Source organism: Notechis scutatus, chromosome 5 (assembly GCF_049901735.1).
Source record: "Notechis scutatus isolate UNSWTSFEM ecotype Mainland chromosome 5, rNotScu1.2, whole genome shotgun sequence".
NCBI classification, from domain to species: Eukaryota; Metazoa; Chordata; class Lepidosauria; order Squamata; family Elapidae; genus Notechis; species Notechis scutatus.
Genome location: NC_142013.1, coordinates 59,053,102 through 59,080,882, shown reverse-complemented (window position 1 = coordinate 59,080,882; position 27,781 = coordinate 59,053,102). Strand labels below are relative to the sequence as shown.

General features: G+C 39.5%; 1 protein-coding gene across 9 annotated transcripts in view; it reads right to left on the bottom strand.

Annotated features, from left to right (window-relative positions):
- MED14 (mediator complex subunit 14) overlaps positions 1-27,781 on the bottom strand; it is a 106,451-nt gene that overhangs the window by 64,385 nt on the left and 14,285 nt on the right. For all 9 annotated transcript variants that reach the window (XR_015749830.1, XR_015749831.1, XM_026674060.2 and 6 more), the window contains exons 5-12: positions 27,368-27,497; positions 26,488-26,616; positions 26,091-26,198; positions 24,196-24,328; positions 22,568-22,718; positions 21,940-22,051; positions 19,461-19,586; positions 1,397-1,475 (exon numbers count right to left, since the gene is read on the bottom strand). Coding sequence is in view for 7 of the 9 variants with exons in the window: in XM_026674060.2 (XP_026529845.1) it covers positions 1,397-1,475; positions 19,461-19,586; positions 21,940-22,051; positions 22,568-22,718; positions 24,196-24,328; positions 26,091-26,198; positions 26,488-26,616; positions 27,368-27,497 (968 nt within the window). In the remaining 2 variants the exon portion in view is untranslated. The remainder of the gene's footprint in view (positions 1-1,396; positions 1,476-19,460; positions 19,587-21,939; positions 22,052-22,567; positions 22,719-24,195; positions 24,329-26,090; positions 26,199-26,487; positions 26,617-27,367; positions 27,498-27,781) is intronic.

The window sequence follows — 27,781 nt, the reverse complement described above, 5'->3', positions numbered from 1 at the left end:
CTTGGCAATGCCCCACAGATTCTCTATGAGGTTCAGGTCAGGCGAGTTTGCTGGCCAATCAAGCACAGTAATCCCATGGTCATTGAATCAGGTTTTGGTGCTTTTGGCAGTGTGGGCAGGTGCCAAGTCCTGCTGGAAAATGAAGTCAGCATCCCCATAAAGCTTGTCTGCGGAAGGAAGCATGAAGTGCTCCAAAATCTCCTGGTAGAGGGCTGCATTGACCCTGGACTTAATGAAGCAGAGTGGACCAACACCAGCAGATGACATGGCTCCCCAAATCAACACAGACTGTGGAAACTTCACACTGGACTTCAAGTATCTTGCAGTGTGTGCCTCTCCATTCTTCCTCCAGACTCTGGGTTCTTGGTTTCCAAATGAGATGCAAAAGTTGCTCTCACCAGAAAAGAGGACTTTGGACCACTGAGCAACAGACCAGTTCTGTTTTTCTTTAGCCCAGGTAAGACGCTTCTGACGTTGCTTGTTGTTCAGGAGCGGCTTGACAAGAGGAATATAACATTTGAAGCCCATGTCCAGGATCCGTCTATGTGTGGTGGCTCTTGATGCACTGACTCCAGCCCCAGTCCACTCCTTGTGAAAGTCCCCAACACTTTTGAGTGGTCTTTTCCTGACAATCCTCTCCAGGCTGCGGTCATCCCTGCTGCTTGTGCACCTTTTTCTTCCATACTTTTCCCTTCCACATAACTTTCTATTAATGTGCTTTGATACAGCACTTTGGGAACATCCAACTTCTTTTTGCAATTACCTCTTGAGGCTTTCCCTCCTTATGGAGGGTGCCAATGATGGTTTTCTGCACAACTGTCAGGTCAGCAGTCTTTCCCATGATTGTAATTCCTACTGAACCAGACTGAGAGACCATTTAAAGGCTCAGGAACCCTTTGCAAGTGTTATGGCTTAATTAGTTGATTAGAGTGGGACACTTTGAGCCTAGACTATTGAACCTTTTCACAATATTCTAATTTTCTGAGATTGTGGATTTTGGGTTTTCATGAGCTATAAACCATAATAATCTCAATTATGACACATCACGGCTTGAACTATCTTGCTTTGCATGTAATGAGTCTATCTCATATATTAGTTTCACCTTTTAAGTTGCATTACTGAAATAAATGAACTTTTGCATGATATTCTAATTTTTTGAGTTTCACCTGTATATTAAACAAAAGAAAAGTGACTTTTCTAGATCTTTGCTAATAAAAATCTATGCTGTTCAACATGTTAGGAGTTATAGATCTAATCCTTTCAAATAAACAACAAAGCTCCCCTGTTGCAGTTACTAACAGGCAGCCAAAGTAGAGATCATAGAAAATTATTCTAAAAGTGAAATTGTTTTTACAATGACAAAAAAGTGCATTTCCTGGTATTGCTTTTTACTAACTTGAGCTGCTGAAGCCAAGGAATAATACGCTTCATATCATCATTGATGGACTTCTCTATATCATCCAGGATCTGCTGATCTACAAAGAAAAGGTATTAGTTATTATTTACAATATAATTTTTACATATATTTGAATAAAATACATGATTTTAAGTCAAAATAGATTTTTGTTGACCCTGTTATTTTAAACAACCCATAAATCAATCTCCATACAGAAGGGATTCCAGAGTAATGCATATATTATAAAAAGACAAATACTTTTTAATCAAACAACAGTAGTAGTATAAAAACTATACAAATTTATTCAATTCAATCATTACAGTATATTTGTGACAATAATGGGAAATATCATTTGGTAAACTAATAGTGAATTTTTCCTATTGGATTGTACATGGAGAAATCTTATGAATCTTATGAAGATTTAATGAATGTAGCATAATGCAAGAAGCAGCACTTCTTCAAATCTATTGAGGATGTTAAAATGCAGAATTTTTCATTGGGCGTGGGAGTAAAGAAGAAGCCTGTATTTTAAGGTCTATAGTAGCCTTGTTTTACCAGGACAAAATGGTCACGAATTGAAAACCTCTAAATTAACAGCATCCTCCTGGAATCCAATCTGAAGGTTACTAAAGAGAGGATTACCATGACACAGTCATCCTATCACAGGAGGCAAAAGTTTGCCATAGAAATCAGTGAAGGCTATTCCTTTGTAAACTGTACTGGAATTCTATAGCCTTAGGACTGCGTGGACCTCTTTAAAGCCCCCCCCCCCCCCATCCCACTCAAGGAGAGTATTTTCTCTATGGACGTAAAAATATCAATTATATCCTATTTTTATTATAATCCAATTAAAACAAAATATGATTGTTTCATTTGTATTATATTCAGACTCCTATAATACTACAAAATATAACACAAAGATTCTGTGTGGTTCTTAACCAAATGTTTTGCATTCATCTGCTTTATATGAAATAAATTCAGTGGTGGGATTCAGCAGGTTCTCACCAGTTTGGGAGAACCAGTTGTTAATTTTCTGAGCAGTTCGGAGAACCAGCTGTTGGAAGAAATCTCTTTCCAGCAGCCTTTTGTTTTCCCCCACCTTAAGGAGTTAATCCTGTCAGGAAGGAGGCATTCTAGTCTGCCTCTGTGCACTGTTTCTAGTCTAATCCTGCTTCTCTTTATTGCTTGTTTTCAGAAACTGCCTCTGCAGTTACAGCTGTTACATTGTAACATCTGTTAATGGTTCTTGGCAAAGTCTTGGACTTTCTGTAGCCTGAGCGGATTCCCTAGTTTTTTCCCCCCTTTATTCAGGGGCTTGACTTTTTTAAAAGGGGATGGGTTTTTTAAAGCTTTTTACACTGCTTTAGTGGTTCCTGGCACTGTCCTTTTGGTATGTACTTCCAACATGGCTGAATCCCCTCCCAAGTGGCATCATGGCTGAAACTGCTCCTTGCCTCCTCCATCCCCAATTAAGGGTGGGAGGGGGCAATCCCACAATTTCTGGAGGCAAGTTGTTCCACTGATTAATTGTTCTGTCAGGAAATTTCTCCTTAGTTCTAAGTGGCTTCTCTCCTTGATTAGTTTCCACCCATTGCTTCTTGTCCTAGCCTCATGTGCTTTGGAGAATAGCTTGACTCCCTCCTCTTTGTGGCAGCCCCTGCTAAACTCTTTATGAGCAAGAGTTGGCTACTGATAGTTATCATTGCATTTTAACTATTTTAATTCCTCAAGGTGCTCTGGCACCAGCTTGATTTGTAACTCCAAGCTGCAGGTATTGCTAATAAAAAGTAAAGTATTCAGACTGAATGGTTTAGCTTTCCATGATGACTGTGACTCATTGAACTTCAGTGTGTATTCCCCCATTTTAACCTAATGATTGGTATTTAGGGCAGCTTTTTGCAAGCAAAGCAGCTTTTTTATTTTTTTATAGGTAATCCTTGACTTACAACTGTTCATTTAGTGACAATGGCACTGAAAAAGTGACTTATGACCATTTTTCACACTGATGACCATTGCAGCATTCCCATGTCATGCGATAAAAATTAAGATAGTTGACAACTGTCTCACATTTATGATGGTTGTAGGGTCATGTGATCCCCTTTTGCAAACTTCTGATGAGCAAAATCAATGGGGAGGCCAGATTCACTTAACAGCTATGTTACGAACTTAAATGCAGTGATTCACTTAACAAATGTGGCAAGAAAAGTCATCACTTAACAACATAAATTTTGGGCTCAATTGTAAGTCAGGGAGACACAAGGCCGGGTGTGACAAGGACTGGCTGGGATTGGAGGTTGAGGCGGGGCCAGGCATGGGAAGGAAAGGCTGGGAGAAGTGATACGCCCCTCAATGTGAGTGATGTTGAATTGGCCATGCTCACCCAGTCACATGACCACCAAGCCACGCCTGCCCAGTCACATGACCATCAAGCCACACATGACCACCAAGCCATGCCTGCAGAAAAGTAGTTGTTAAATTATTTGAATCCCACCACTGAGTAAATTGATATTCAATTTCTATAGCCACCCATCTCAGTCTATGATTCTGGGCAGCTTACAATCTAAAAAATACACTACAATTAAGATAGTAAAACATTTTAAAATAAATAACAATGATTAAAAACATCAAAAATATTACATAGCAGCTGAGATACTTGGCCACTTAGTAATACAGCTAGGAAACAGGGCCCTTGATGCAATTCAGCATCCCAGGCTTGGGAACACAGCCAGATTTTTAGGGCCTTACAAAAGGCTAACAGGATTGGTGTTCTGATCTCCAAAGGGAGGATGTTTAGTAGAACAGGGGCCACTGCGGAAAAAGACCGTCTTCCAATCTCTTGACAGTGAACTGTTTGGCTGATAAGATCTGAAGCATGCCTATTTTTCTAGATCAAGATGGACATAAAGAAATCCCTCAGGTAATTTGGTCCCAAGCCATCTATTGTCAGAAGTCTAGAATTAGATATTATTATGCTTCAAACTGACACATGGAAAATCAATTATATCTACTTTAATTCTCATTAATGTCAGAAAAAATAATAAGGAAGACTAAATCTGACTCTAATCCAATTCAATGGACTCTATCCAATATCCACTATAATTGACCTTCCATTTTTTCCGTTCTACTTTGTGAGATCCTCAAATGTGCACCAACCTACAAGAGACACATATCCAAAAAGTAGATGAAAACCATTTAGAATGTCCCAACGTAGGGAAATTATATACTGCTCCAGTGGATTTAAACAAAAAGAAAGGAATAGCTGTATACATCAAAGAGGAAACAAAAACGATTGTAATTTTTGCAGATCCCTATGGAAGAATTTTGATGATGGAAGTATGGATAGCCCTCAAACTGGTATTATTATTAGTAATCTATGCACCTTATGAAAATCAACATGAATTTTATAAAATATTGCATAAGAAAATTATTGAATTAGAACAAAGAAATATTTGTATCATAGGAGACTATAATGCAATAGCAGACCACAAAAAAGATTATAGGGGCGAAAAGAAAAAAGGAAAGAAAAGAAGAGAGTTACCAAAATCATGTCTTTAAATGATTACAGAATTTAATTTGATAGATGTCGGGAGAAATTTGAATCCAGAAAAAAGACAATTCACTTTCTACTCCAATCCACATCAATCGTGGTCATGCATCAATATGGCCTGGATGGATGAAGAAATAGGAGGAGAAGTGGAGGATATAGAAATATTACCAAATTCCTGGGTGGACCACAATCCACTCAAAATAAGTTGGAAAGGTAGGAAAAAAACAAGACAAAGGTGGACATTAAATAACCAAATACTAAAAGATATATAATTTGTCCAGAAACTTAGAGAAGAATTAACATTATTCTTTAAGGAAAATAATAGACAACATACATCGACACAGGACTTATGGGACACTATGAAGGCATTTACCTGTGGGATCATAATATCCTATACAGCAAAAAAGAACAAGGAAAGATGGGCTCAACAAAATAATCTGCAGGAAACAATTAAAAAATTAGAGATTCAACTACAAAATACCCCACAAAATATCAAATTAAAAGAACAATTGACTTTAACTAAACATAAACTTAATTTAATAGAGCAGGAAGAAATGGTGAAAAAATTAAAGACAGTTAAACATTCTTTGAACAAGCAAATAAACTGGGAAGATGGCTCTCCTATAGGCTTAAGAGAGAGTAAAAAGAACAATTTATCAACTACAGGTTGAAAACGGAGAATTCCATCACACAATAGAAAGAAAGAAAAAGACTGTACATCAATACTTTGCAAATTTGTATAAAAAAGAGGAGGTAGATGAAGAACAGATAAGAGAATATCTGAGAGAGGAAGGAGGCCCATTAATAGCAGATCTGAAGGAAAACTTAACCAAAGATATAACCATAGTAGAATTGAATCAGGCAATTAGGAACCACAAAAGTAATAAAACACCAGGACCAGATAGTCTCCCAGGAGAATTCTATAAGGTGATGGAAGAACAACTAGGGCCACTGATGTTAGATATATATAATGAGGTTTTGATAGAAGCCAGGATGCCGGAGTCATGGAGGGATACACTTATTTCGCTGATCCCGAAGGAGTGCACAGACATCAGACTAATCCAAAATTATAGACCAATATCTCTACTGAATGCCGATTATAAAATATTTACTACTATAATAGCGAATAGATTGGACAGATTCCTGAATGAATATATTCATTCAGACCAAAATGGATTTTTACCAAATAGACAAATTAGGAACAACGTACGGATAGTAATGGATATTTTGGAATATTAGGATGCCCACCCGGAGAAACAAGTATCCCTTGTCTTTTTGGACGCTCAGAAAGCATTTGACAACTTGAACTAGCAATTTAGGACACAACAAATTTACAATATGAACCTAGGAACTAAATTTGAGAACATAATAACAACAATATACTCTACCCAAAAGGCAAATATTATAGTTAATGGTGAAAATTCCCAGGGCTTAGAAATAAGAAAAGGAGTTAGACAAGGCTGTCCTCTTTCTCCTCTGCTTTTTATATTGTCACTTGAGACCCTATTAAGACAAATTAGGCAAAATCCTGGAATAAAAGGACCAAGAGTTAGAAAGGAAGAATACAAATTGCAAGCTTTCGCGGATGATATGGTGTTTTTTATTGAAGATCCAATAGAGACAGGGAAGGAGATAATTAGCGAACTAGAAAGATATGGGTAAGTGGCAGGTCTGAAAATTAATAGACAGAAAATGAAACTTTTAGCCAAAAATTTAACAGAATTACAAAAAATAGAATTAGAAAGGGTTATGGGACTACAAACAATAAAGAAAATTAAATATTTAGGTATATGGCTGACTGCACAATGCAAAACAATAAAGGAGAATAATTACAACAAATTACTACAACAAACAAAAAAAGATTTAGAACTATGGGCCAAACTGCAATTATCATTACTGGGAAGAATAGCAGCCATAAAAATGTCTATTTTACTGAAATTTTTATATTAATTCCAAACAATCCCTATCAGACTAGAGATATTTTTTTAATGAACTCAATAAAATTATGGTGAAATTTATTTGGTTAGGTAAAAAACCCAGAATAAAGATAAAATCACTACAAGATATAAAAAGCAGTGGAGGATTTGGGCTTCCAAATTGGGAATTATACTATAGGGTGGCAGCATTAATCTGGACGAAAGAATGGATTAATTTAACCAATAAAAGAATATTAAACTTGGAAGATCATGACCTGCAAAGAGGATAGCATGCCTTTTTGTAGGAAACAGGAACTAAAAAGCAACAGTATTTACATAGGCATTTAATTAGGGACTCTATATTACAAAATTGGACCAAAATTAAAAATAGACATTATATGAAGATCCCAATCTGGCTATCTACGATGGAGGCCATGATTCACCCAAATAATCTAGATTTCGGTAAGATGACAAAATATAAACATGTATTAGATGCAGAAGGAAATTTGAAATCAATGCAATACCTCCAAAGACAAAGATACATATTGACTGGTGGGCATTTCTTCAGTTACAAAATAGATACAAAAAAGACATAAAAGATTTTGGAATATATTTGAAACCACAACAGTTAGATAAAATCTTAATAGGCCCAGACAAAAAAAAACATTACAAAAATTTATAAGTATCTGTTGGAGGTAGAATTGGAAGAAGAGATTGTTAAAGGATGCATGAAAGCCTGGGCCCAAAATATTGGTCATTACATCAATTTGACAGAATGTGAAAGCATGTGGAATTGAAATTATAAATTAACGAAATCAGCTGCATATAAAGAGAATGCTTACAAGATGTTTTACAGATGGTATCTGCCTCCCTCGAGATTAGCGAAGATGTATCCCAACATGAATCCGGCATGTTGGAAGTGCAAAAAGAAAAAAGGTACATTCTATCACATGTGCTGCCCGGAGACCCAAAAATATTGGTTAAAAATTAAACAATGGTTGCAAGAGATTATTAATGAGCCAATAGAACTAGAACTGGAATTATTTGTCCCAAAAAGAATTTTGGGAGAAATATAAAATATATAGTATTACATATTCTAACTGTAGCCCGAATTGCTTACGCCCAGTGCTGGAAACATACATGTATACTGCCAGATGAATTGATTATTCAAAAAATAATGACTTGTGATGAGATGGATAAATTAACTCTGATGTTACAAGAGAAAGAGGAGACCGAGCATTATAAGACTTGGGAAAATGGTATGACTGCATTGAGCAAAGACAGATAAATGGATGATGAAAAAATTAATGATAAGCAACATATAAGCTGATGTTTACATTCACATACATTATATATATTTGTAAATAACCCACAAAATAGTAGTATAAGACGAATGCCACAAACTGTTGAAGTTAAGATATTTGTACTCTTTATTTTTTAAAAAGTTATAAAAGATTAATAAAGTTTATAAAAAAATGTGCACCAACCATAAAATCTACTAACAGATTTTAAAACACTCCATGGGAAGAAATAATTATTTTGCTAAGAATTCATGGTCCAGTATTTCAAAACCTTAGTAACTGCAAGGACTTCTCACTGATTGCTGTGCAGAACACAGTATTCCCTGTTCTTCAACCTTCCATCTTTCTCCTTCAATTATTTTATAAAATAGGACTTAAGAACCCAGTTAGTTACAATAATTTGTCTAAGCCACCACTTAGCTAATGAAGTTATTCTGTGAATGGGGACCTGTAAGATTCAGATGCTTTACTAACCACTGAGGCTCCAGTAACTTTGAATGCTTTTATAGAGGCTAAATTAACATAACAATATCAACCATTTTTAAAGAATATACAAATTTGTAAGAGAATTTAGGTATCCTTTACTGTATTACAAAATGGCAATAGCCCTTAAATTTAGAATTACCGTAGCAACTGGTCAAGTAAAACAGGGCCCCAAAAAGACACATAACCTAGATTCGAAGTTCTAGTTACTGCCCCCCTCCCCAAGGTTATGTGATTGTATTTTGGGCTCTCTGCAACTGGCCTGCATTTACGACTATATGTAGTATCCTGCAGTCATGTAACCATGATTTAGAACATTTTTTGCTTGAAATGGGTTTTTACTTCCAGCTTCTGGCAAAGAATAGCTATTGTGGACAATGGATTCATTTTATGACCACTGCATTTAACCACCACCCAAAAAATCATAACATTAGTGTCAAGACTCCAACTAAAGAACTCAAGTAAATCAGAACTTTGAGACTTGGCTCATTCTCAAAGGTCTCATTTAACAAGTATATCATATCAACACAGCTTGAATGGAAAACCAAATCTAAATCTTTCCCACTGTTAAAGTATAATTAAACTAGGAAATAACCCCATCCCCAAGTGTCACAGGTGCCCTTGGCCAATTGGGCTCTTCAGGCACTCCTTCCCCAACTTTATCTGTTGCCAGTAGAGATAACCTTGGTTTTCATGAGAAAGTGCTTTGTTGTGTCTAGTAATGCATTCCAATCTCCTTTCCACCTTTTCCCCTCTGTGTGGCAGCTGAGGAACAGAAAGATGGCTGAGGCCAGGTTCAATTAGAAGACAGCCGCTCTCAACCCTAGTTAATGAGGAGTATGTGGAAAATAAATGCAGACTTTAATTTTTCCTTATCCACCCCTGCCACCATCCGGCTGACCTTCTGGCTTCTGGTGAATTTTCTCAGGGAATTTTCTGATCAGCCTGTCTGCTCTTACGTTTTGACACTTCACCCAAGTGGCTTCTGAAAGCCTTTACTAAATACTGTAACCTCCACTTCTACAATCTAGAATCCAGAATTTTGTTTGGGAACTTGTTTGGGAGAGAGTTTCCAAGTGGTCCTAAGAGCCTTCAGATTTTTGTGACCAGTCCATATTCCACAAGAGCACTTGGGTCCCTTCTAGGAAGTGCCAAGTTAATAGTGTCCAATGGACCACAAAAGCCTCTTTGTCCACATAGCCCACCTTTGTTCAGTGTTGTTGAGTTTTCTGGAGGTGTAGGTGCATGGTTGGAGGTTCTCCTCGTTATTCCACAGGAGGACTGCGGCCACATCACTGGCATCTGCCTGAATTATGAATGGCTCCTTGGAGTTTGAGTGCTTTAGGACCAGTTTCTCCACAAATAGCCCTTTGAGACAACCCCCCTGTACAGGTGCTCATGCAGCACTTCATTTATGAGATGCATGAAGATCGCAGGGGCCCCTTGGAGTCCAAATGGCATTACTTTGAATTGGAAACTGCCTAGTGGGAAGTTAAAAGCAGTCTTCCACTCATCCCCCTCTTTGATCCTCACCACGTAGTATGCCTCTCTCAGGTCTAGCTTGGCAAAGATCTTCCCGTTTGCTAGATCGGCCAGCATGTCTTTCATTAGGGTGAGGGGGTCCATGTTTCCCACAAACACACCATTTATCCCTCTAAAATCCATGCAGTCTCATCGTCCTGTCTTTTTTCTCTTTGAATAGCATGGAAGCAGCCACCCAGAATTTTGCCAGCTGGATGAAGCCACTGACTAGGTTTTTATTGCTGTACTCCCTTAGCTCCTTAATTTCCTTTGGGATCATGGAGTACATTTTTGGTTTAGGGAGCTTTGTACCTGGTAGGATCTCAACTGCACAGTCGATGGGATGATAGGAGGTAGTATGTCATATTCTTTCTCGCTGAACACCCCCACTAGGTCTCACAATTCTTTGGGGATTAGCTGGGTTCCTGGTAGTTGTTCAGAAGTGGCTTTAAGGAGCTCATTTCTTCAATTTCTGCCTAGTGCTTGACAGCTCCTCCCTTCTGGCTGCCTTGAGTAAGGAGAGGGCCTCTTCCTAGCCTCATTTTTCTCTCCCTCTTCCCATCAGATTGTCAGGCCCCACTTGTCTAGTCAGGAAAGTCCCAGAATCACTGTTTCTGTCATCTTCGGGACTATTATGAATCAGATGATCTCCCAATGTTAGCCCATCTCTAGCCGCACCGGCTCAGTGAAGTGTTGCGGGGGAACCTCCTATCAGTGATCCATCGACTTGCTCGAACCTCATGACTCGGAGCAGTCTCCTCGCTCTGATCCCTAGCTTCAGCACTGTTGGTAGGATAATTATGTACCTGGTGCAGCCTTACTCTATTAGGGTGTCCACCTCTCCCTGGATTCCTGACTTTGGCACCACGATTTTTGCAGGATGGCTAAGGGGCCGATGGCTTCACCTACCATTCAGGTTGTTTTCCCCCTCATTGTCGCTGTCATAGGGGGCAGATTGTTGGTCCCTTGGGGTCAGAGTTCCCTCTGCCTCACTTGAAGGGGGGGAGAGACCTCGATGGCTTGGAGCACCAAGCTCGACTTTTCCCGACCCTTCCACAGCAACTTTTTCGGCGTAGACGATGCAGCCAGGGTCACTTTTGGCTGGGGTGTTGGTTCAAGGCACTTAGCAGCTCAATGACTCTGCTGGTCAATCTGAATCACTTGACAGGGGTTCGGGCTAGTCAGTGGGCGGAGTGGCTACAGGTCAGCAACTGAACTGGTGATTCTCTTGTGCTTCAGTTCAGGTATGCTGCGCTTCTTGCAATGCTTGAGCTCAAGATCCATTGCTATCGCCATCCGGTACCAGTCATGAATTCGCTCAGGGACCCTTTGGCAAATGCAGACCTGTAGTAATTCTCAGTCCAGGCCCTCCTTAAAGTAGTAGACCAATAGTTGGTCTGGCTAATCTCTCAGCATGCCAGAATTCCCACATATATTCCTTCACCAGTCGGCCCTTCTGCTTTAGATCTCAGATTTTGGCTTCTGCTTACAAGGCTTGGGACTCATCCTCAAATCTGGCTCTCAGCCCCACCATGAAGGCTTTGACGTTCCCCAACTCTGGCGCATCATGGAGTTTCATCACCCATTCTTCAGCTTCCCCCTCTAGGGGTTGACGGTTACGGCATTCACCATCGCCACATCTGATTGGTAGGCTGGGGCATAGCAGTCCAGGTGGGTCCACACCTGGTTGAGGAAGAACCCCAATTTCTCTGGGTCTCTGTCAAATGTGACATTCATGGGTGGCAGATCTGCTGGCAGTGGAGGAAGGGCTGCCCAAGGGCCAGGGTAATAGCCTGGCCCTAGATAGTAAGGCCACAGTGGATACCCGTACCATCCAGGAGGCTGAGCTTGCCCCACCGAACCTGCTGCAGGTTGCTACCTTGGGAGTTCTGCCTTTGGCTTGGACTTGCTGCCCCGGCTGGTTGGGGAGGTGGGCTGGCCGCTCGTGCCACCAGTGTTGGGCTCTGGCCCTGGCAGATCAGCAGCGGCTGAGCTGGCCAAGCTGCTGTCACCACAGATGATCCATTCGGCAGATTGGTTCCACTCCTTGGATCTCCATATAGTTGAACCTCTCCTTCAGCAGTTCTACCAATGGGCTGTGAAGGGCGGTCAGGTACTTCCATTCCTGTGTTCGTCTCACTCAACGGTCCTCTTTGCTTCCCAACTCGAGAATGTGACCAGCAACTGAGGAAACCTCAAGGGAAATTCCACTTCAACGCCCTTTGGCACACTTGTGCCTGGCACCCACCTCTGCTTGGTAAAGGTCCTCAGTGGCTATGGCTTCCTCCCACATTGCTGGCTTCTCAGTCTTTTCCACATGGACCTTCGGTCTGGCCGCCAGTGAGAGGGGCTTCTCACCAGAGCGACTTGCATGCAGTGTGACCCCGGCCAGAGCAGCACTAGGTTTAGTTGTGACTTCCCCTGTGTTCTCCCTTTCTGAACTTCCCTGAGACTTTTCCACCCCTCTGGTGTTGTCGGAAGGGCGGTCAGGGATCAAGACCCCAGGACAGGTTTATGAGATTTGGTTTAATGTCAAGGCTCTGACTAATGAACTCAAACAAATCAGAACTCTGAGACTTGGCTCCTTCTCAAAGGTCATATTGGCACAGCTTCAATGGAAAACCAAATCTAAATCTTTCCCATGGTTAAAGTATAATTAAACTAGGGAAAAAACTCATCCCCCAGTGTCACAGGTCATGTTGGCCAATTAGGTTAATTGACGGACTCTTCAGGCACTTCTTCCCCAACCTTATCTGTTGCCGGTAGAGATGACCTTGGTTTTCATGAGATAGCTCTTTGTTGTGTCTAGTAAAACATTCCAACCTCCTTCCCCCCACTTTCCCCTCTGTGCGGCAACTGAGGAACAGAAAGATGGCTGAGGCCAGGTTCAATTAGAAGTTGACAATCAGGTTGTTCTTGATGGAAATCCCAAGCTCCATTACATTGTAAGTTGAGGACTATATAAAAAAAATGATGATTGTGCGATCCTGAAAATTTGTGTGCCTGCTAAGTTCTAAAAGTTGAATTGTTAAGAGCTGGAATATTTCATGTTTTGAATAGTTATTTTTTTGGAGACAGGAAAGACCAGGCAATATACTTCCAAATAACCAAGATTCGGTTTCTTGTTTAAGTTGTAGTAATTTTTCTGCCTGAGGTGAGACGATACTCCACCCTTCTATTTTTCTGGAAAAGTGTTAAGACATGTCTCTTAACCAAGAATTTGCAATCATTGGTGTAACAGATGACTTGTGGGCATTCCCTCTGTTGTGGCTCCGATTCCTGAGCCTGCGTTGTTAGAGGAAGAGGACTCGGAAGATGAGGAAGAGGAATTGGGAATGCCTTCCTCCCCAGGACCTTCCTCTTTGGCAATGCCTTCCTCCCTGATAATACCTCAGGTTTCAGCAGATAACCGAGAGGAACAGCCTGAGATTAATCAGGAGGAGGGGTGCATATCGGAGCAGCCTCTGACAGGGAATCAAGTAGACGAATGTTGGCTTGAGCCTAGGCAGCGTCGTAGGAAGAAGTGTGAGCTGCAACGTAGGAGGCGTGGGCGAATCAGAGAGTGAGCTGAGTCATTGAGACACACCCCACAGGGGATAAAAGTGGGTGTGTTTTCTCTGGAGACTTTGTATGGGACAAAGTTTTACTTTTCTTTCAGGCTTCGGTGTGATTGTTTCTTGTGGTCTGCGTTGGAAGCTTTAGTGATTAATTCTTTTGGTTATCATTTCGGACTTGGCAGGCAGCGTGTGTATAAAGTATAAATCTGTATAAAGGAATTAACTCTGTAAAGACCGAGTCTTCTTGCCTGGCTGTGTTTGTTCGAGTTTGGACTCTTCATCTTTCTTGGAAAGGAGAAAGGTGAGACATAACACCCTCCATCTTTTTAACTTGTCCTTCTAACTGTGTCTTTTTAATTCTGCCTTTAAATTTTGTCTTTTGTATGAACAGAGCTTTGTCTTACCTGAACGCTTCTTCTCATCATGATGATGGGAGAATCCATAGCTGGGTTGACACATGCCATTCTGCCTGGAGACCGAGTCCATAATTTTAGCCACACCCCTTGTCAACTGTCACTTTCCCAGTTCACAACGAAGGCGCTGGCTCCTCCAGTGTTACTATGCTGGATGAAGGACTGCCTCCTAGGGAGGGAATGGATTCTCCATCGTCGTGATGCGAAGAAGCATTCAGGTAAGACAACACTCTTTCTCCAGCATGATGATTGGAGAATCCATAGCTAGGACATACCAAAGCCTGGTGTCCCTATGGGCAGGGATTGTGGTCCTGAGTCCCCCCAGCTTCATGTATTCGCTGAAGTACCCTCCTCCCAAAGACAGCCTCAGCAGAGGCAAAGGTGTCCAACTTATAGTGGCGTAGAAAGAGAGATGGTGAGGACCATGTCGCTGTCCTACAGATTTCCTCGATTGAAGCCTGTGTCGCACATGCAGCTGTGCTGGCAGCACTTCGAGTCGAGTGAGCAGTCAATCATCTGGAGGCTGGAATCGACTGTGTCTCATAGGCCTTTGCAATACACGCTCTTATCCAATGGCCTATGGTCAATGGAGTGACCTTTGAACCCAGAGGAAGGTTGAAATGAGACAAACAGTGATTCGGATTTTTGGTGAGGCAAAGTCTGTCTTATGTACCTGCGTAAGGCCCATCCAGAGTGTGCCACCTCCATTCCAGCGGATGTGAAGGAACTGGACAGAAATTGGGCAAGACTATCTCCTGGGCCTGGTGGAACCAGGAGTTGATCATAGGGATGAAGGAGGAGTCCAGACGTAGAACCACCCTGTCTGCGTGGAAGGTGCAGAGTTCCTCTCTTACAGAGAGAGCAGCTAGTTCTGAAATTCACCTGGCTGATGTGATGGTGACTAAAAGGGCGACTTTAAAGGACAAAAACCGCAGACTTGTAGACCTGAGAGGTTCGAAGGGTGGTAAGGTAAGGCCATGTAAAACCTTAGCTAAGTCCCAGGTTGGATACCTGTGAACAACAGGTGGCTTTAAATTAGCCGCCCCCCTAAAAAAGAAGGATAGGATGGTGCCCTATGGAGTCTAAATCCCCATAAGTCAATACTGAAGAAGGCTGCTACTTGTCTTAGGATAGTATTGGGGCTAACCCTTTATCCAGACCCTCTTGCAAGAAGTCCAGAATCTGAGGGATGGAGACTGCTGTGGGATCCAGACCTGACTTAACACACCAACTACAGAGGGCCTTCCAAGTAGAATTGTAAATTCTGTTGGTGGAATGCCTCCTGGAAGCCTGTATCGACTGAATCACCCTTCTTGAGAAGTTGTCCCTTGTCAAGAGCCACCTCTCAAGTGCCAGGCGGTCAGTTGGAGCCACTGAGGCTCCGGATGGACCAAGACACCCTGGCTGAGAGATCCTGTATTGAGGGATTCTCCAAGTCTGGGATACTGAGAGACTGACAAGTCTGCAAACCATGGCTGTCTGGACCAATGGGGTGACATCAGCAAGAGCTCCGCCTGCTCCACGAGAAGTTTCTGGATTACTCCCTGTATGATGGGAAGAAGAGGGAAGGCATACAAGTCCCTGGGCCAAGGACAGCTGAGGGCGTTGGCCCCCTCTGCACCCGGGGTTGGAAATTTCGTGAAGTATCTGGGCAGTTGTGAGTTCATCGAGGTGGCAAGTAAGTCCAAGACTGGACAGCCAAACCTCTGACAGAGTTCCTGGAAGATGTTCGGGTGCAGTCGCCACTCGAGTGGTCCACTGTGCTCCGGCTGAGAAAGTCTGCCTGCACGTTTGCCAACCCCGAGATGTGTTCCGCCTTGATGGAACTCAGGTGAGTCTCTGCCCAGAGAAATAATTGGTCCACCTTGCGCATGAGAGACCTCGAATGGGTGCCCCCCTGGTGGTTAATATGCGCTTTGCAGCCACATTGTCTGTCAAAATCAATAGGTGTTGTCCCTCTACTGTGGCTTTGAAGTGACGAAGGGCAAGGTGGATGGCTTGGAGCTCCGGCCAGTTGATGTTGTTGTTCAGGTCTGCCTGAGACCATTGTCCTTGAGCCAAATGCTGTTGGAGATGGACCCCCATCCAAAAAGGCTGGCATCTGTGGTGAAGGTCAGGTGGCTGGGCTCCTTGAATAATGTTCCCCTGGCTATCGCTGGGGACATCCACCACCTGAGGGACCTGAGAGTCTCTAATGGGAACCCTGACCTTGGCTCTGGAATTGCTGCTCCCTTTCCTCTGGAATTGTAGGAGGGACCATTGCAGAGTCCTTGGGTGCGATCTGGCCCCTGGAACAATGGCTATGCAAGAGACCATCTTTCTCAGGAGTTGAGAGAGAACTAACAATGGAACCAAGCATTCCGTCCTGATTTGAGTGACCAAGGACTTGATACTGTCCTGTCGCTCCTGGGAAAAATAGACCTTGCACAGCCTGGTGTCTATCACTGCTCCTAAATGGAGCAGTCGAGTGGTTGGAACCAGGTGACTTTTCTGAAAGTTTATGGAGAATTCGTGTTCCTGAAGAACACGGATTGTAGTCTCTCGATCCTGCTGGGCAAGCTGCGATGAGGACGATTGGATGAGAATATCGTCCAGGTAGCACTAGAGACGCACCGGGATGGACCTGAGGTGCGCCGCAGTGCCGCCAGGATCTTTGTGAATGACCTGGGAGCTGAGGCTAAACCGAACGGTAGAGCTCTGTACTGGAAGTGAAGATCCGAGTAACAGAACCTGAGGTACTGTAGGTGCCGGGGATGGATGGGGATGTGGAGATAAGCCTCCGTCAAATCGACTGATGACAGAAGGTCACCCTCTCTGATGCCGTCCAAGATTGACTGCAGAGAGTGCATCTTGAACCTCTTGTACGTCAAGTGGACCTTTAACCTTTTGAGATCCAGAATTGGTCTCCATCCCCCCGAGGCCTTCGGAACGAGGAAGACAATTGAGTAGAATCCGTGCCCCCGTTGATCTTCTGGGACTAGCTCAATGGCCTGGATCTCCAGGAGGTGTTCAAAGGCAGTGGAGCCAGCCTGGGACTTTTCCCAAACTAGGCAGTAATGATAGGAGGCACTTTAATATGGCTCCTTCCTTGTCAGATACCTTGGAGTTACCCTCAGTGGATGATCCTCTGGCCTTTCTTTCTGGCTCCACTGCCTTTGAACAACCTCAAGAAAAAACCTGGGACAGGGGATGTTCTCCTGTGAAATGACTGGTTCAGAGAACTCAGCCTTGTCTAACACCTGAGGACCCGAACGTTCCACAGGTGTGGATAAAAAGGTCCCAATTTGGGCAGTGGCCTTGGCTTTATGAAGGAGGGACCTGAACAGCGCTGGACAGAAGAGTCCAGTAAAAGGAGGCGCATCAAGAACCATCTCAAGCTCATCATCAGAGAAACCTTGACTCAACTCCACCTCCCCTAATACAGAGGCTCTATCCCTGAACAAGTGACTGGGGATGCAGACCTATGTGATTGCTCAGCCTCTCTAGCATACAAATAATGGTGAGGTTGCTGGGAATGTGTCTCAGAAGAGACAGAAGCAGCCCTGCTCCCCAGATGCAGGGTATTGGCCACACCTTGGGAGATAGCACATGAAATGAGGACCTTAAGTTCCTCAGATAGTCTGGGCTCATGCCTCTCAGCTGGGGGAGACCTGCCGAAGTTGGAGTAAAGTTAGCTTCAGAGGCTAAAGATCTCTGCCTAAACTGGGGATCAAGGCCTACAGTTGCCCTACAGTCTAAGGGAAACTGCTCAGTTTGAATCAAAGTTTCTGTTGAAAATATAGAAAAATGTTCCCTATCACCCTCTGGTGACCAGCTCATAGGAACTGCAACACTAGTCTGCAAACTGGCTGTGGGGGAGGGGGAACTGCTTCAGGCAAGGAAACAGCTGGCATACTTTCCTGCTGTTCTCTGGAAATTTGTTTCTCCAGAGCTCTCATTCTCCTGTCTGCATCTTTTTTCTTCAGCTCTGGAAGGTTTTCTGGAGTGAAGGGCTTTCGCCTTGAGTTTTCCAACAGCCTCCTGGCTGGCTGATTTGCCTCTTCTGGAGCTGGCTCTTTTGCTGGGAGGTGAAGAAGAAAAGGCTTCCTGCCCAGCCATGCTGTTGGCCGTCAGAAACTGATTCTCTTGACAGCACTTTAGCCCCTTCGTTGACTGCTGCTAAATGGGGCTAAAGAAGGCTGGGCTGTGGCAGCAAGCCAGCACACTGTCCCTGTAGCTCTAAGTCTGAAGCTGTCAGGAAAAAGGCAAAACTGACAGCAGAGGATGGCCAAGCCAAAGGAAGCTTCCAGACTAGTCTCCTTAACATAAGCGGTGCTAAAAAGACAAACCACAAAGATCGCTAAAGCCGTTAAAGCCGCTAAGCCGAAAAAAGAAAAAAACTTTTAAAAGGTGAGAAAACAGCTCATTAGCAAAGCAGCGCCCTCCTGAGAGAAAGCAGCTTCAAGGAAGGAAAGCTACAGGAACTCTAAGGAACAACAAAAAAGGAAAAAAAAGCCTTTTAGCATTTTAAAGCGCTACAAAACCTAACTTGATAGCACAGAATGAACGAATTGAAGAATCCACACTTCTGTCTGGAGATTGAGGAGCCAATCAAGCCACAACCTCCTCAGGCAAGACTGAGTCGTGAACTGGGAAAGTGACAGTTGACAAGGGGTGTGGCTAAAATTATGGACTCAGTCTCCAGGCAGAATGGCATGTGTCAACCCAGCTATGGATTCTCCAATCGTTGTACTGGACAATATATTTTTAATCTATTCGGAGCCATTTCAAAAGTGAGATGGGCTATGTATAAAATAGATAGGTAGGTAGGTAGGTGGGTGGGTAGATGACAGAGACAGATCTGCATAAAGATTTCATGCTAGTTGCTAATTTGTATTATTTAGACTTTTACAGATAAATTTGTTTGAACTGTATTCATAAGTTTTATGTTTTTTATTTTGAGATGTAACTTTTAAGAAAATTATTTTAAATATTATTAGGAGGAAAAGCTTTGTGTATTATGCCAAACTATGATAATGATCAAGCCATTTCATTTGTTAAACAGAATTTCCCCATTCCTTTTAGTATCAATAATCCTTATTTTCTCTGACAAATAATTTTTTCAATTTTCACTGCATTGTGTTGCAAGTTACTATATGCTAACTGACAAAATGACCTATAGATCTATATTTTACACCAGAATACTTTTTTTAATACACTGGCAAATTTTATGATAAAAACCTTTACTTTTAATTTCCAGTCCAAAGAAAAACAGTTGAATTCTGCAAGTTGTAATATAATCATTAGAAGTGAATTTTAAATGAGGAGAGAGCTCTTGTTAACTTACCGATTCCATAAAGCATTAACTGAAACATCCCAGAATGAAGGTCTACAAATATGTGTAAGCATTCAGATCGCCCGCAAGGCTCCAGAATAGGAATAACAAGTGTGGGGAGAGCTGTTTCTATAAAAGCTAAAGAATTGAGAATTCATGAGATGAGATGGAGCTTTGACTATAGAAATTTCTAGATTAAATGCAACTTTGGACATCTTCAAGCTTCAATCACAAGAAAATAATCAAAACAAATCCTGTTTCAATAGAACTATTTTAGTAAAATTACATTCAATTTAGAGCATCAATAAAATTGTATTTTCAAAGAATGTTATTTTGCTACCAACATTTCTTTTAGTTTCTACATATAAAAATTGAATGGAAAATAATGCCTCCATCCATAACTTTAGTCTAAGTGAGGGTATTTTAATAAACAAATCTTAAGAACAATCCTTAAAATGTTACCGATATTTACTTCTCCATATAATTGCAACCATTTGCTATATACTTCTGCCAAAGATTGGCAAGCTTCTTAAACCCATCATGAAAGAACTTTACATCTTCTCTATTCAATCATGTCCTGACACTCCTCTTCTTTGTCATCTGAGTCAGATATAGCTGCAAAGGTATACTTTCATGTTCGGAAAAAGTAGTAATTTCATGATACCAAGTATGAACTGTATGGAAGAGGGAGTAAGATGATGAGATTCAACTTTGAAGTTGACTCTTCGGTGGCTTGATAGCTGTAACGCCTATTCTATTGCGCATAATTTCCTTCTTTGCTTCTGAAGTCTGCTGAATCATTGTTTCAAAGTTTTGAGTATTACAATGTACCACTGAATAGTGATATCAGATTCAAAGGAATCATGTGACTAACACAAACTTCATCCCCAACGTACAACCATGAGTTTTGCTGCCAAAGCTAGAAAATTGAATCTCCCCACCACCACCACATAGGCAAAGTCTTGTAATGATATTCCAGTGGCTAACAGTTCGTTTCTGCATCATAACAATGACCCTATGCTTCACTATCCATCCCAATACTATGAAAAAAAATTACTCACCTTCATTTTTGTAGTGTAACAAGTAGTGCTGGCAAATATCAACTCTTGAAATTTTCACCTTTGCCATTGGCATGTGAGGAACCCACCTTGCATAAACAGTCCTATGAAATGCCAAGCTTGACAGCAATTTATCTTTTAAGATCACCCAACTGTTAATCATTTCCCCAACTGTTCTCACATGAAAGTTGTTACTGTATTACAGGTCATCAACTTTAGTCTTGATCACATAAGCCAGTTCTTACTGGATCAGCATCCTTACATGTTTTGGCCCAGCAATGCACAATATACATTTCAACACAAACATTACCATAAGCAACATGAATTCCACAGTGAATTTCAACTGCAGCAAGTCCTTTGGCAATTAGAAATTCAATCTGGTGTGCTGCTTAAAGTATTTTCAAGAAACAAGTTTGCATCGTAGGCTACAATTTCATAATCAGTAACACAAACTTCTTCCACAGCAAATTCCCCTCAATTGAAGTGAAATATAAGATAATAAAGAACGTATCAGCTTCTAGTGCATCAATGTTGCCATCTAGTTATTTATAATATCTGAGGCATTATTTTTCATTCAATCCTTCTGGAATATTTTTGTTCCTTAACATAGATTAAATGATTAAAACAGCTTAAACTATATGTTATAGGTCCATAAATGAATATTAGTGACCCAAACCATCTAGATAACTAGGTGCAGGAGGGAGCATAGAAACAGCTTGTTGTATAAAACAAGTAAGCACAAACCCTGATTCCAGTAATAGATTTTAATCAAAATACTTCATTTTAAAGAAAAAAAGCATTACATGAGTTATAATAATAAAGTAATCTCTCTTATTCTCTATAATCCATCCCAAAACACCTCTGAAAAGGTTAGCAAACTTGCCTAAATGGAAAGGACTTGGATGTATGAGCCTGAAGGGATCACCCAAACTCAGATTTAGGTAACTTTTAGTACAATAATTTAATGTATGCCCCTCTTGAATAAGCACATTAAAATAAATATAACAATCGCTAAAAATATTTTAAACCCTGAAAATGTGTGTTAGGTGATAAAATTTTGGAAAATACTCAAAACCAATTCAAAAAGATATAAGAAATAACCTCTAGCATAAAAATACTAAACAATATTCATATCATTTCATTTTTCTCATTAAAATGCCGACAATTTGTTAAAATATCAAAATCCCAATTTTAAAATTCTTTAATTGCTTCTCTATTATTCAAGGCAAAGATTGCCAAAAAAAGCTTTCAGACATTTTTAAATTATTTTTAATTAAAATAATTTAATTAAATAATTAAAATTATTATGGTTATTATTACTGTATTATCATTTGAGCCAGAGGCAAATTGGCAGAGTAATTTCATTTACTTCAGGATCTAGTCTTTTATCTTGAAGTAAGATAAGAAAGGATTATAGAGATACAGCCACATACAATTGTCACTGGTGTTGTAGTTCTTAAGAATGGCCTTCAATTCCTGGAGTTTCTGATGTGCTCTTGCATGGACACTGTCTATTAGAAGCTTCTCTACTGACAAATGGTCTATCTACAAAAATCAAAGTAAAATCAGTTATTAAAAAACAAAACTTTCTGAAAAGTTTGCAGTTATAAGGGACTATTGTGCAGCAGTTCAAGCATTGGTATTATGATTTAGTTTCATCTAAATTAAGTAGCAGGTCCATTGTAAATGTCTTTTAAAATCTTAGCTTAAATCAAGCAAGTTTTTTTAAATATAATTACTGATACAATGCAGGTAATGGAACAAGAGTATCTGTCCATGTCAGGACTCTTTTTATATATTTTATGTAAATTTTTATATTTCATGCTATAAATTTTACAATGTATAAATATTTCCAGTCCTGCAAACCATTTTGCAAAATAATTTTACATTTCTATATTGCCACCATTTAAAAGCCTTTAAGGGGGGGGGGGTTGTAACACCTTTTTTGTATTTCAATATTTACTTTTTTCTATTTTCTTTATATCCCAATATTTTAACAATAAACATATGGGTTAAAAAATATCTTTTTAAACTGAGACAACTTAAACTGAAGAGATTTACCTTCATAGCTCTCTCAATTAGTTTAGAATCACATGCTGGAAGGGGAGGTTCATGAAAAATTTGCAAAGGCTTTGATACATCATTCTCATCAATCTTAATGGTAACTTTATGAAGAGATGCTGTTCCAGTTTTTCTCCCAACAATTTGTTGGCTAATAAAGAAATACTATGTTAAATAAAAATCTATTTTTGTAGAACATTCAGATCAATTAGTAAAAATATTATTTCTATATTAAACAAGAATGTAACTGTTTTCTGTATAAAGTTCAAGAAACTCTTTCAAACTTTTCTAACAGGCACACAATCACAACCTTAAAAATTCTTTGTTGTTTCAAATTCTTGACAATTGTGCCTAATATACCATGTTCAGCTTTGCTGTTCACTTTTGCTCATTGCTTTCCACTAATAGACCCACTGTAACAGTATATAAGGCTCATTTAACTACCTCAGGGATCAGTATCACAAAAGCATTGACTAAAGGAATGGTTTGAGTCAAATAAGTTGTAAAAGTCATTTAAAGTCCTATGACTATGTGTTACTGTTTATTACTGTTTAGGTTTGTGGCCTAAAACTCTCATGTATTCTTACTGGCAAGTGAACAAGCAGCCTGAACTCCAAGATTAATCTCAGATCATGAGCTAGGCTACATGGGTTTTAAAAAAATGTTATCTGTCCTCTAAGCCCTAAACAAGGGACGAAGCCAATACCAATATTTTACATTCAACACAAAACACGAAGAACAAATATAATAGATGGAAAGCATTAATGTCTTTTTTAAATTTCAGATATGTATGCTGCCCTGGAAATACCATACCATATTCATACATCTCTAAAGACAACTTCTCATTGTATATAATACCATTAAATATTCACGTTTATATATTCAAGTAGCTGTGATTAGTGGTCCTAACTTCTTAAATAAAAGCCAACCATTAAATAAATGCACAGAAACAGAAACTGCATTTCCATTTCACCAATACAGATAGTTGCAACTTCTCACTTTGATCTACACTGAACATACATACACACATACACACACACAGACCTCAATGACAAGAAATTTGACTCATAAAATTGCACCAACTGCAAAGATTAGGAAGATTTTGTAGATTTCAAATGTGTGCCTATTTAATTATATAATCTAGCTTTTATTTTTTATATTTATTTAATTATATAGTCTAGCTTTTCTAGGGCATGCATTTCCAAAAGCAATAATACTGTACTGTGAAATCTTTGCCTATGGAAGAGAACTTGACTATTGTAACTACCCTTGCATCTGTTTTAGAAGTTGTGACTCTAAAGTATCCCCATTAATATAACTTAATATATTAATTTCAGGTCAGGATATTTGCTCTCATTTTGTTAACTATTTGTCTTCATTCCAGAAATCAATTGTATATAATTTATTTAAGAAAAAGTGTACTTCCCTTGAAGTCCATACAACCTAAATTACAAACTACATACTATATATCAAATTATCGTAATACAAGAGTTTTCATTATATTTGTTTCCAACAATATAATATTGTTACATGGAAAGATACAAATTGCTTAACAAATAATAATTATAAGTAGAATTGTGTATGCATTGATTCTAAGAATATCTACAGATAATAGTGATTTTATTTACTTCCAAACAGAGAGGGACAGGCATTTGCCTGCATGGTAGCGTTCCACTTGTACAAGGTCACCCCAGCGTTCTCGGATCAGCATTAGAGTCTGTGAATGTAAAACTTCCAACTGCAGGGATAGGCAGAAGGAATCTAAAGTGGTCTGATTAAGTAAATATTTTGAGTTTCTTAAGAGAGAATATTATCAAAGTAAAAATGCATAAATAAAATGCATTGCTACAAATTTGCTAAAAAATTCAATCTTACATTATAGCTAAAACTTGCTATCCCTTCTAAACCAGTGATTGCCAACCGGTGGGCAGCATTGATGGTCCGTGAGAAAATTTTGGTGGTCCACAGAGAAATGTCACCCCCAGAGCACCACCCAAAGCAATTAATCCAGGCTGCGCGGGAACACAAGTCTGCACCGCCCATATGGCCCATGGGAATCCTCCCCGCCCACTCACTCCTTACCTGGCAAACTTGCCTGCTAAGTTGCTATTTTTCTTTGTCCAACCATCAGCTGTTCTGCTGTGCCGGGAGATTTAGATTAGCTAGAAAGCAGGTAATTGTTGGATTTCTTACTTTCTAGCTAATCTTTAGATCTTTGGCTAGGCTTTTAAGCACAGCCAAACCTCCCTTCCTTAGGAATGAATGTTCTATTATTCAGTGCAGGTAGCTGATGGCAGAATCATAGATCTCTAAGTGAATCTGTGATTCTGTGAGCAACTCAATCTGTCTGCCTGCTTTGCCTGATTTGGGGTAAAAGTTGCTCTTTTTTAATAAAAAAAATCAATATTTACATACATGGTGTGGTGTGAGTTAATTTTGTGAGTTTGCTTGATAGCAAATTTTAAGGGTTTGCTTGCAAGTAAATTTTATGTGACAGACCCAGATAGCCGATTGCAGAATCATAGATCTCTAATGAGCAACTCAATCTGCCTGCCTGCTTTGCCTGATTTTAGATAAAAGTTGCTCTTTTTTAATAAAAAATTCAATATTTTCATAATTTTTTATATTTACATACAAGCCATGCCCAGCCAGTCACATGACCAAGCCATACCCACAAATCAGGCCACACCCACAGAACTGGTTGTTAAGAAATTTGAATTCATATTAGTGGTCCCTGGGATTTAAAATTATGAGTTTGGTGGTCCCTGAGATCCAAAAGATTGGCAACCCCTGTTCTAAACCATTATACTATTCTTGATCAACAGAATAGAAAGTTGTTATTAAGAAGAATGTTATAGCATATTAAAAATCTACATAGAGGAATATGCTTCATAATAACTGGTTTAAAATATTTTGAGAATCCTAAATATAACTAAAACTGTGAAATAAACATCCTTTTCAGATTATCTTGATTTTTGCAGGTCTTTGCCCATGTGGAAACCTCAATATGTATGGAGTCTAAACAAATGAATAACTAGAAAGAAAGTTGTACTTCTTTCATTAATTTCACAGAAATATATTTTCTTTTTACTGAACCATAATTCTGTGGTTTTCATGTCTTTAACTTTCATATAAAGACATTGTACATTAAATATCTGAATTGCTCTTTTTTCATTTAATTTTACTACCTGTTCTTAACCAATACAATTTTTCACTACAAAATAATAGACAAATCCCTCCATTTTACAGATCTTGATGTAGTGGATTCAGGTGCAATTGGTAAAATCTGCCTACATATTAAGCACTTCTGGTCATTCAGTTTACACACATATAAAATTGCATTCCCATTTTATGAATGACAAAATAAAATATTTGAAATCCCTTTTGGGCTTGAATGGACATTTTGTTTTAATGGACACCTTTTTTCTTTGTTTAACATTAAATTGTGTGTTTAAAGTATATTTTTCCACTAAAAATATTTCAGGATCCATATCAATTTGGAACAAGTCTCTTGAAAGGATACGTAGGCAGCTGTACATGTCCTGCAGAGGTTTCTCATCAGCAAACAGCCGGGACTGGACCAACTGATGGATGAAATTGATCTGCATACTATGAACCAAGGCACGGCCATCTATCATTAAAATAAAATAAAAAAGCTAAATATTCTTAAAATATGACCTTATATTACTTAAAATGTTGGTTTAAGTCCTATATTTTATAGGAATATAAAACAATTTCATTAGTGTTTGAAAAGTGGCTACTAATACAGCACACCCTTCAAGAAAACTAAGAGTGAACATTCAGAGACAGAAGCATTTGAGATGATTGTGGAATCATCAAATTTTATTTTTATTGAAAGATTAATGAAGGACAAATGTTCAGAAATAAGCTTTTGATCAGGAAATGTCTTCTGGCATTACCTCCAGTTTCTTTATCTTCAACCAGAATTTCCAATTTAAGAAGGCGCCATGGGACATCAGGATCATCTCCCATCACAGTTAAGGTGGCCTCAAATTCACCCTCCACACGAAACTTTACACGACCATTAGCTAAAAACAAAATTCAATAAAGTAAATAACAAGATAAAAAGCAAAAAAAGAAAAAAAGATTAAAAAGTCCTAAGAACAGTTTTCTCTAAATTGAGAAAGGTTAACAGAAGAGGCTGCTAAAAAGCAAGATTGCCAACATCATACTGCAGGCTGGGGACAATGTAATTCTTTCATAATGTCTAAATAGATCTTCTTTTCCTGTTGAGTTCCCGTCTTTCTTTATCTAACTTCTATCTAATTTTGTTCCCTTTTAATTTCCTTACCACTATAGATATTGCTTCCCTTTAACCCACTTCCAACTTGTTTTGAAATTAAAAGGAAAGTTAGCCAAAGCAAAGGTCCTAATAATTAAGAGTGGAATAATGTTGTTCTCCAAGATTATAGTCAATACTTGAGACACATATCCACACCCACTACTTGGTCAAGTTAGACCAAGTTTGGATCCAAAAACCTACAGAGGCAGTAAACAGATTCTGCTAGATGCATATATTGCTACTTTTCCAAGACTACAAAGGCCATTCATCCTCAAGCATTATTTATTATATCCAATTTGTCTATTTTTTATTTTCATAAAACTCATCAGTCAGCAATCAATCAACTCAGAAAGAAACAAATTATTTTTGACATTAAATTTGGGAGACAGATATCAATAAAGGTTCACATATCCTTTAGTCATGGTTCATTCTCCTGAACCTTCGCATTTTTCAGAGATTGTCCTGTATAGCCATAAATCAGTAACTTCAGTTCTTACCTACTGTAAGATTAGCCAGCTGTGGTGGAAGATCTGTGGTTACTAGTCGGTGCCGGAGAATCTGATTTAACTGATGCAAGGTTGTTTGTTTCTCAATTTTTGTTATTGGATCAGGAGGAATTATTTTATCCTGTTGCAGATAAGAGAATTTAAAATCATACCAATTTAACTTACTCTGCATTTCATTAGAAAACACATATGATAAAACTTCAAGGACAAACCTTGGCATTCATATTATTGGCTACTATGAGTTTAATTCCATGAGTTTAATTCTAGGCTTAGCTAAAATATTTACAATTTCATGCAATTTTGAAATGAACAAGAGAAATTCAGTGAACTGTTATTAGACCCAGTAAATACAGAAATTAGGATATACTGAGCCTGAGAGTTTACAGAACTGTAAACCCATCTAAG